Source organism: Urocampus carinirostris, chromosome 20 (genome assembly GCF_059441175.1).
Source record: "Urocampus carinirostris isolate Australia breed hairy pipefish chromosome 20, RoL_Ucar_1.0, whole genome shotgun sequence".
Lineage (NCBI taxonomy): Eukaryota > Metazoa > Chordata > Actinopteri > Syngnathiformes > Syngnathidae > Urocampus > Urocampus carinirostris.
The window spans coordinates 8,860,821-8,871,056 of record NC_142368.1 but is presented as its reverse complement, the minus strand read 5'-3'; the positions used below and the strand labels follow the sequence as shown (position 1 = coordinate 8,871,056).

Sequence of the window (10,236 nt, the reverse complement as noted above, 5' to 3'; positions counted from 1 at the left end):
AGACCAGCATTTTCAGAGCGAAGGCTCCAGACCGGAACCTAAGGGGAAATTAAATCTGAAAGATATGAGGTAGCAAGTCCAGAATAAAGTACAATGGCACCTCCAATACACTAGGAGGCAGTGGCGTTGTTAGTGGCAGAGTGTTTTGTTTATATTTAGCCTCCATATAGTGTTTCCGTAGTGCGGTGGTTAGCACATTCGCCTAATACGCGAAAGGTCCTCGGTTTGAGACTGGGTGGGAACATTTGTTGGCCTGGAGAAGGATGGGCACCACCAGGTTGTACTTGCCCAAGATACACCACAGGAAATGGTCCCCCTACGACCCAAGTGGTTAAGGGATCCAACCGACCAACCGTAGCATATAGCAAAAAGCGTGGGAACATTAAGTATGAATTCTAGACTCCAAGTGTTGCCGGCCCGCAAATGAACCAATGAAAAAAATGATTGGGAGACAGGTAAACAGAGATGGGATAAAGAGATTAACAAAAGTCTCCTCCCTTCACTGGGACCTTGGAAGAAGACGAGCAAAACCGGTGTGCTTGCTAAATAAAAATGTTGGCAGCGGTTAGTCCGTAAGCACGAAGTTATTCGACGCAGGCTTCTGATTGGCTGCCGAGTATGCAAATTGCCATGCCAAAAGAAAATGACTCACAGGCGATGTTCCCTGTAATTTTCCTTACGGGTCTGAGCGTTCACACAAAGTCGGTGAGCAACGCTTGAAACAACAGTGAGCAACCATAATCCCAAGTGTGGCAGGATAACTAATTATCAAACATGTCCAAAACTTGACATCAAGTTACTTTTTGCTGAGTTTCCGGCAATGCAAAATGATTTTTCTCTTTTGAATGAATTGACTCATGTACTATTGCAAAGGTTGTACGGCCTCCAAACGTCGTTTGTTCTTACAATTCTTTCACAAGATATCCATTTCTTTTTACTTCCTGATATATTTTGTCGCATGATATTAACATTTTTGGGGGCTTATTGAGTCAGTTGTAAGATACAGAACTGTACTTAATCACATTTTTTAGTGGAAGTACAATGTTGGCAACAAGATTCACTTGATATCATTGGAAATGATTTGAATGCAACACAAACTTTTTCTTCTTTTTTCCGTGTTTTTTTTCTACTTTTTTAAAAATTCCTCTTCAATCTCATTGTTTTTTTCCGAGCTGTTACTTTTTTCTTTTTGTTCTCTATTTACTTTTTTCCTACATTTCTTTCTTTTCTTTTTTTCTGCCTTTTTTTCTAAATTTTTCCTTCTTTTTTTTCTCTTCCCTTTGTTCCTTTTTTTCTCAGCTTTTCACTATTTTTTCAGTTTGGTATTTTTTTCTTTTTTTGTTCTATTCCCCCCTTCATTTAAGTCATTTTGTGCATAATTTTACATAATATTTGGTCATGTTGGGATTAAAGAAGCAAAAACAACCCGAAGAGCCGTTTAGGACCCGAAAGAGCCGGTTCCTTTTAGTGAGCCGAGCCGAAGAAGCCGGATCTCGACAAACTCTACTAACTTTACTCAACTTCGTTCTACTCCGACTCGACTTCAAAATACCGCATTTAGGACACAACGTCAGGGGAACCCGTGTATTTTTACCTTCATGCACTGTAACTTTGACTTGAGTCGCTTCCTAATTAGTAATTTTGAGCCCTCAATTGCGCACGCGCGCAGCTTAGAGGGAACACTGCTCACAGGTCACTTTGCAAAACTGAAAATGTTACTGTTTTATATAGAATGTCTTTCTCTGAGAAATATATTCAATTAATTCTCTGGAAAAACGTCTGTTATCCAACTGCTATTTGTTAAGAAACGAAGTGCTGGAAAATTCGTTTAAATTAATTCATATGATTCGTCACGATCCTGTCAGTTGCCCTCTGATTACCCTCACCTGCGCTCACTCCTTCAGCCCCAGCTGCCACTCGTTTCCTAATTACCCCTCTCCCTATTTAAGTGCTCCCTCTCTGGTCACTCTTTGTCAGTCCATCAGCGAATTGTCCGCCTCGCCACCCGTCGATTCTGTTATAACGAATATTTCATATTGATGGTGTCTGTGTATTGTCTGTTGATGCGCTTGCAACATCTGTTCCAGACTGATTATCCTGGGAGGGGGATTACCTCATGTGGAACAACTTCCCAAGGTTTCTTAATCTTCCTTATGTTTTTTTTTTTTAGTTTTTCCTTGCCCTCATGTAGGCTTAAGATCAGGGGACAGTGTAATGGTAGTCTGTAGTGTGTACAACCCTTTGAGACTTTGACTAAGGGCAATACAAATAAACATGACTTGACTTAAACATCATAATTACTGTATATACCTAATTGCTTCATAAGATTACTTTTTTTTTTAAAATATCATTTTTAGAAATTACTAACTATTTTGAAAAGATTTATTGACCATTGGTGGGTTATTTTTTTCCCAATTGTTGGGGCATGAAAATGCATTTTAGTAATCAAATTTTCTTGAGCTGTCACGTCGGGCGCTGTTGCCATGGCGCCCAGTCGGTCCCAGCCGGGTGTCGCTGGATTCTGGTGCGGTTGCCGCGGCGCCCAATTGGCCCCGCCCATGGCGCATTGACTGATTGCTTTTTGGAGTACTTAAACGCGTTCCTTCTAACTGTGCTTTGCCTGAGTGTTTGTTAAACTTTGTTAAACCTGTGAGATTTTTGTGAACATTCTGTGAGATTTCTGCAAGTTCTGTTGGGCTCTGAGAAATGCCCAGTCTTTAGGTTTGCCTGCGTTTGATCCTGTTTTGTTTTTGGTCTGATCCGTTTGTATGTTTTTGACAACTTTTCTTTTGTTTGGATTTCTAATCCACTCCGCGACCATCGATCCCCGGATAAATTGTGAGAAAGTCTACGCGAATGGGTCCTTATTTCCTGTTTCCCGCTCCGCTCCGTGACATGATCTTACATGCTTTTTTCCTAATCTGGGATATTTTAATGCCCCAAATTCCTGTGAGTAAAGAGATACATGATATACCCATTACTTACTCACTAGAAATGCTTCTTGTGTATTGGTTAATTTTTGTAGAGCATTTCCATTTAATTTCATGTCCCCAAGGCAAAAATACCATAACTGTTTTCACCTATACAGTCTTCTCGTTTGCCCGCGTCCCTGCGTCCTAGACGCATTATTTTCGCTGGGGACGCATAATGTCAAGTCAACGTGCGTCCCCGGGACGCAACTTTTTTGACACAAAATTGTCATTATTACCCGATTACATTTTTTTTAAACAAAGATTTACCGCACTCCAAACTTTTCGTCATGCAGATCCGCCATTGTTGTTTTGGTCTCGCGGTTCGAGATTTCGTCCGCACGCCGATCTCGGCAAACGAGATCTCGTTGCTTCGAGATGACGTCATTGTTGTGGTGCTTGTCGTCGAGGGAAGGTGAAAATCAACACAAAATTGGTAATTTCTTCAGTGTCAGTAATAAGTCGAAACTTAATGCAGAAAGTGATAACAACGGCAATAAATCCGGCACGAAAAAAACGGCGGAGAAATTCTTCGGAAGATCGCGAAGGCAAGGAAAACACGTGTGTTGAAGCCAATGATTCGACGAAAGAAAACAAACAAAAGAATACTCCTGGCAAGAAAAGGACTTTTCTGCCAAAATGGACTCAATTATATTCCTGGTTACGCTATGAGGAGGATGATAATGAATTGGACCTTGAGAAGGCATTACAACTCTGGCGGGACAGCAAACCACGAAGAATATATGAACTGAAAAATCTGAAGTGATAACTGCTTTGTATTACCAATTAACTGTGATGATTAAAACTGACTGAAAATATAGATTAATATAATTATTTCAGCAATATTATTTTGAATAATGTGCAATATTGTTGTGAACTGAAAGATCTTTAAGTGATAACTGATTTGTATTACCAATGGACTGTGATGATTAAAACTGAATGAATATATAGATTATATATTTGTCGCGGATTTAAGATTTCAACCTCAATAACACTAAATTTTGGGGAGCCATAGATCTCTGTTGGGACCCATAGATTTTTAAGCATGCGAGTCCCCGGGACCCATCATTTTTCACAGGTAAAATGAACACTTTCTGTACATAGTGGACACAACAGTTGTATCCATCCATGTATCGTGTAAGTCCATGCTGCTGGCAAACCGCCATCTTTATTTAAAAAGTCAAACGACATCTATTTGTGTAATTACGTCTCTCCTGCTTCGCCATTGTAATCGGAAAACCGGCAAATATCTCGAGGCCTGTAAACAATTCATATAGATTATTCTAGAAATTCAGTATTCTATGTCCAATCAGATTATAGTCTGCATGTAAACATAGTTATTGTCGTGAAAACAACTCCCTTGTTGATCAAAATGAGATACCAGCACATTTTCAACTCGAGACAAACAAGTTCCGATGAAAGGAAACAATCTTTTTTATTGAAGTGTGTTCTCATAATATTGTCACTTTTTGCTGACAAACAAGCACATGTTGAAAGACCTTAACCACAAATTGGTAAGAAGGATAAACAAAAAAAAAAGCAAATAGCTATTATTACAACCAAGCAACTGATGAAGACAGAAAAAAAGTCCAAAATATGAAAAAAATTCTTTGAAATGTATGAAGTCAGCCACTCATCCCACACATCTATAAATTATTCACGTTGATCTGAAATAAATTAGGAATATCTTCAAGCTCCCGGCCTAGCTGCTAGCTACATTGGCATATTGAATCTATCAGCTGTTGAGCTAGCTGCTGTCCAGTTTAGCCCATCAAAGGTATCAGCTGCTGGGCTAGCTGCTAGCTACATTAGCAACTTGATGATATCTCCATGTTGACTCGGTTGCTGAGGTAGTAGTCTCCATGTTTGTGCTATGATGAGATCTCGCTTGTAGCATCTGGCAGCTGGCTCGCGAGCTGCTAGCTTTGACCCAGAGGTATGACATTGTTTACCACCCGCCAGTGACACAAATGTGTGCAAATGACCACAGAGACCCGCTAATAGCTTAGCACCAGAGAGGTTCCAGTCAAATGTGAACAGGCAACCAGAAGCTGATAAACATAATCATGTTTGAAACTTTCTCATTATGATTTTGGATTGTTCCAAACAGAAACTCCACTTTGAATTGAATTTTGTTTGGAGCGCATTTTAGTTGAAAATTTCACAGCTGCGCTGGTGTTATAACATCCTCGAATAACCTTTTTTTTTGCTGAGCAGAGACTTAAATTCTTTACACGCACAAGAAAACCGCAGCCAGGGCTTTGGTGTAATTTTCAAAAGCATTAACAGTGATCCACTTTTGTCTGCCGATGCAAGTTTGTACCTGAGATGAAAAACAGATGAAACCTTCACAACAAAAGTTGGATGGATGGATGTCTGATTAAGAAAATAAAAACAGTGTTATGTGATGAGCAGAAACAGTCAGTCCATGATCTCCCAATTGAAATGATACCAAAAGGGTAGGAAAATGGAAAACATTTGATACTGTTGAATCCAATCTACTGTACTAATTGATCATAGACACATTTGTTTTCAACACAAATGTTTCTCGCTTCAATTTTTCTTACAAAATCGACCAGTCAACTTGGAAGTAAACAACGATTTATAACAAAAACCATCTCTCAGACTTAGAAGACTGAAGTCATCTTAGTCCTTTTTCTGGAAACGTTTTTCCTATCTACAAATGTCTTGCTTTTGATGCGAGAAAGGTCACAATGGACTGGAGGCAGTCACCCACCTGCGCACACGCACACACAAAGACTTGTAGTCCAGAACCGAGAAACTTCCTGGTGACTGAGTATGCGACCAAAAAGCTTTTCTCTCACATCCAGACGGTGTGTCCTTCTCGTCCTCGACAGGACTCCCATGGAATCACCTCCCTCAGAAAAACCCGGAATACTTCAGACTGGTCCTTAAGTTAGCTTCATTTTTGGATGAGTCCAGGAGTTGCTAACCACAAGACTGTTGAGAAACGAAGGATTTGGGAGGAGGCGGCGACGCTGGGGATTTGTCTCTGTTTGCAGAAGGTGTCATTGGTTGTTGAGATAGCCTAGTCGCCGGCAAAGGATCTCGAAGATCTCGGCTATGCACAGGAGGATAGTGATGACGGTGAAGGTGTACATGGCGCTTAGGAAGATAGTCTTCTCAAAGTGTTCGGGAACCATGCATTTAGTCACGTTGAAGGTCTTTTCCAACGCACTGGCATCGCACATGTACAGCGGGTGGACCTGGAACCGACAAACAACAAGGGAAAGAAGAAGATCTGAAAATGTTGAATCAAGGGAAAAGTAAAAGAAACTGGTTTTGAAATATGGGCATTGAGGAGGGGTAGATGGCTATGTAAGGGTGGTCTATGGAAAAGCCTAATTCCCTCTGATCTTCCATCTAGATATTCAGAAGAAGTTGGTCTGTTGACCTTTCACATATTGAATAAAAACAATCTTGGATAATAGCTGGGTCTGCGTTGTTGTTGGAGAAGTTTCTTAACTCTTTGAGTGGCTTTGATAGCTCTGTCAGCGAGTGACAGGGCGTTGTGTGCCATTAACGTCTTTGCCCTGTTTGTCCCTGTTTGCCCGGCTTTATTATTGTACTGTTCTCAGCTCAGGGATGCTGCTGGAAATGTGAATTTCCCTTAGGGGATGAATAAAGTATCTATCTATCCATCTATCTATCTATCTATCTATCTATCTATCTATCTATCTATCTATCTATCTATCTATCTATCTATCTATCTATCTATCTATCTATCTATCTATCTATCTATCTATCTATCTATCTATCTATCTATCTATCTATCTATCTATCTATCTATCTATCTATCTATCTATCTATCTATCTATCTATCTATCTATCTATCTATCTATCTATCTGTTAAGTAGGTTTATGAATGTAATAGGCAGAGTTATTACTTGACCATCTCTGCTCTATGTACTGCTTATATCTCGCCTCTACTTGAAGACATCAACTTGAGCCGAATGTATCAGTAGAGAGAGGGGGGAAGTACAAGTACAAATCAGTAGATTTGAAAAGTGTTTCCATGAGGGTAAAATCTACCATGTACAAGCAAATCATGCTTGAAAACATTTTTCCCAAAGTTAATCTGGCAGCGTATTCACAAAAGTGAGCACTGATGGCTGTGACTCTGAGGTTGCTACAAAATGTGAAGCATTAGTAAACCAGCAGCCACTACATACATTTATAAAGTGAGTAACTTTTGTGGTTACCGTTCTGCGATCTGCATTCAGACCCCATTAGACATTTGTGAGGCTAACCCCTCAAAAATCCGCCCATAACAGAACATTTTGCACAGTATCAAGTTGACAACTGTTTATTAATAAGTCCTCTTACTAATGTTGAAATGATCCAATCACGAATGCTCAAATTCTGACAGTATTTTTATTTCAAGACCCTCTAGAGATCAGTGAAACCAAACACCAACTAGTGATAAATAAATAGAATACGGAAAAAAATAGTTGTCTTTTTTCCCTCCAAAAGGTGGGATTAATATTAACTTTTTTGTTTTTGTTTTTAGGAAAAACAAGAGGGTCCCATTTTTCATTTGGGAGTATCTGTTATCAGAAGAGTAAAATACAATGATATTTAAGCCTTTAAAGATCATTCAAAATGCTCAAAATCGTCTGGCACAGGGGCAGGTTCATTCTCTTTTGAGAAAATGTATGTCTCTGAAAAAGTTAAAAGATGACTGAAATGCATCCTACAGCACTGGTCAAAAACCTTTTTTGAAGCCGAGAGACAAATCTCTGAAACTGATTAATACCAAGGGGTACCAGTTTGATATTATTATTTGAAAGAAAAAAAAATGTAGTTTTTATATTGTTTTTAGGTTGTAAGTTTTTGTTTTAGGGCTAAAATTGGCTAAGTCCATCACAAAACATCTTCCTCAAAAAAGATATACAAACATCTAATTAGCGAATCCTAGGAAAGGTTAAGTAGAATGCCTCACTTGTGTAAAGACACCGATTATGTTTATGTTTTCTTTTGCCAGATAAGAAACCAATAAAAACCACAATGATTGCTGAGCTATTTTCAGAACCGGTCTATGGGTAACCAGGATGCTTTTTAGTGACTCATTGGTGCCCGCTGGCACCAGGTTGGTGACACCTGGTTTAGATCTTCGTAATAACCCCAAAACAAAACCCTATCCTTGCAGTTCCTCAACGACTCTCTGGAGCTCATAGAAAAGATCCTCCGCCCATCCAAACTGAAGATGACTGACTACACAAAATACTTATTCAGAAAATCATCAGACCTGGAAGCCGAAGAGATGACTCTGGAGCCAGAAGGCGATGACTTCCAAAATGATGCGCAAGAGAACGGAGATTATGTAGAAGACTGTATAGATGGGTCGCTCCAGGATCTCCTCCTGGTCAATGTTCTTGCAGGCGGCGTAGAGGTGGAACACGGCCCCCGGGACCAGCACCGTAACCAGCTGTAACGCCCAGAACACCTGCGGGACAGACATAAGGGAATGGTCCGTCTTCAGCCATTCCATCAACCCGTGAGATTGTTTGCTGTACCTGAGGCGTTATAGGTCTGAACTGGTTGTAGCAGTACAGGTTGAGTTCCCTGCGATCCGGGTCGCAGCTAAAGTGTAGCGCTTCATTTCCGTAAACGGCGAAGCCCAGAACTCCCAGGAAGAACATCCGCACCGAGCCGAAAAACAAGGTGTGGAACTGGCCGATGACCGTCGGAGGCCTAAGCTGGAACACACACGTACGCAGGAGTGAGGCAGCATTGACATCACGCACTCACACACAGACAGGTGTACAGATGGAGGTGGAGGCCAAATGAATGCTTCTTTTGTCAGCCACATAAATCACTGAGGCCCTAAGCTGAAAGCTTTTCAGCGTGCAACAAAAAGCCTCCATCAACTCCCCGTGCACCCAAACAACCTCCTCATCATCTTCTCTGTTGAACTCGTTCTTTGTTCGTATTTTTTCACACTCTGACTTCGCGGCGAGCTGAAAAAGACCAACTGCCCTCTGGCACGTGCGAGCACCTGATTAATGGCGGAACTTACGCATCCTTCATAGAAGTTCTTGATGTAGTTTAGGGACATATTTGGGCCGTCAGTCTGCGTCCGGGGCGCTTGTAGGCCCGCATGGCACCAGCAATACAACCGCCCACTGCCTGCTCGCCCCCAAAGCCCGTGTCAATGCATATTTTTTGGCCTTTTATCTTCGCATCAATTGACACGCTCAGTAGACACAGAGGGGCCAACAATGGCCTCGCAGGCTGGCTGCTCCCTGCATTCTAATCCCTATAGGACTCTGTCAGCGAAAAACACAACCTCCAACACTCACGCTCGCCGCAAACATTCTACAAAGACACAAAGCTGTCTATTTTCTGCCCGGAAAATGTCTTCTCGGGGCTCGTAATACCGCACTTTCGTCCTCGACTCACGAAATGTTAATGGTCTAATACCATGTCGAGTCCAGATTTCAGTTCACAAGCGTGATGAGTTGACACACGAATCAGCTGATAGAAAAGTGACAGGAAAAAACAGAAGTCAGAAAGTGATGACAACACACCCTGCACTGCAAATACTTCTGGAAGAGCATTGAGGAAGCTTCTGGTGTTCCGAATGCCAAACAAAGATGTCCCACTGAAGCAAAGCAAAACTATGTTAAGGAGATAAGAAAAGTCAAGTCCACACACCAACCGTAATCCTGGCGGCGTGCTGTTCATTCCCCCCTCTTTTTTCCACTCACAGGTCCTAAACGCATGCCAGTCCCAGGATGCTGTGGAGGCCAGAGTCTAGTTAAGGTACTGCGTCAAGGCCAGTTCCTGTAGGCCCTTTCACAATCAGGTCCACTGCCGATCAATCACAGTGACCTGAAACAAACTAGTCCCAATTACTAGAGTGCAACTGCCCAGTTCATGATACAAAATTGCGAAAAGTTCCCAGAAAACTTACAGAAAAGCAGTGCAACTCCCGATTTGCTCTTAATCTGACGGTCCGAATGTGCCACTTCCTGCTTGTCTCACTCCAGCCATGGCGACTGACATATTCTTTACATGCTGTCATGTGACCATATTGATGCGCATAAATAATAATGGGGCGCTCCTCAACCATGAAGTTGAAGATCTGTTGGCCTCAAAGATCAAACCTGAGGGTTTCGGCAAGAAGAAACTAGAAACACTCTGATCAGGTCTGGACCTGGATGATTATGGCCCCAGGCACAAGTGTAGCCAGAAGCCACTCCATACTCCCAAGTGTTGTTTAAAATCCATTATCCATCCATTA

At 41.4% G+C, this 10,236-nt stretch overlaps 1 protein-coding gene across 2 annotated transcripts; it reads right to left on the bottom strand.

The window, feature by feature from the left end:
- Positions 1-4,621: 4,621 nt before the first annotated feature.
- gje1a (gap junction protein epsilon 1a) lies at positions 4,622-9,703 on the bottom strand. Of its 2 annotated transcripts, none has more exons than XM_088325243.1 (4): positions 9,648-9,703; positions 8,507-8,689; positions 8,239-8,436; positions 4,622-6,196 (listed from the first exon to the last, which is right to left on the bottom strand). In XM_088325243.1, exons 1-4 carry the CDS (start codon positions 9,675-9,677, stop codon positions 5,999-6,001), a joined length of 609 nt encoding a protein of 202 aa, XP_088181369.1. In that variant the 5' UTR covers positions 9,678-9,703; the 3' UTR covers positions 4,622-5,998. The 2 variants fall into 2 exon arrangements, with proteins under 2 accessions (XP_088181369.1, XP_088181370.1); XM_088325244.1 differs by lacking the exon at positions 9,648-9,703 and adding an exon at positions 9,521-9,581.
- Positions 9,704-10,236: the final 533 nt, after the last annotated feature.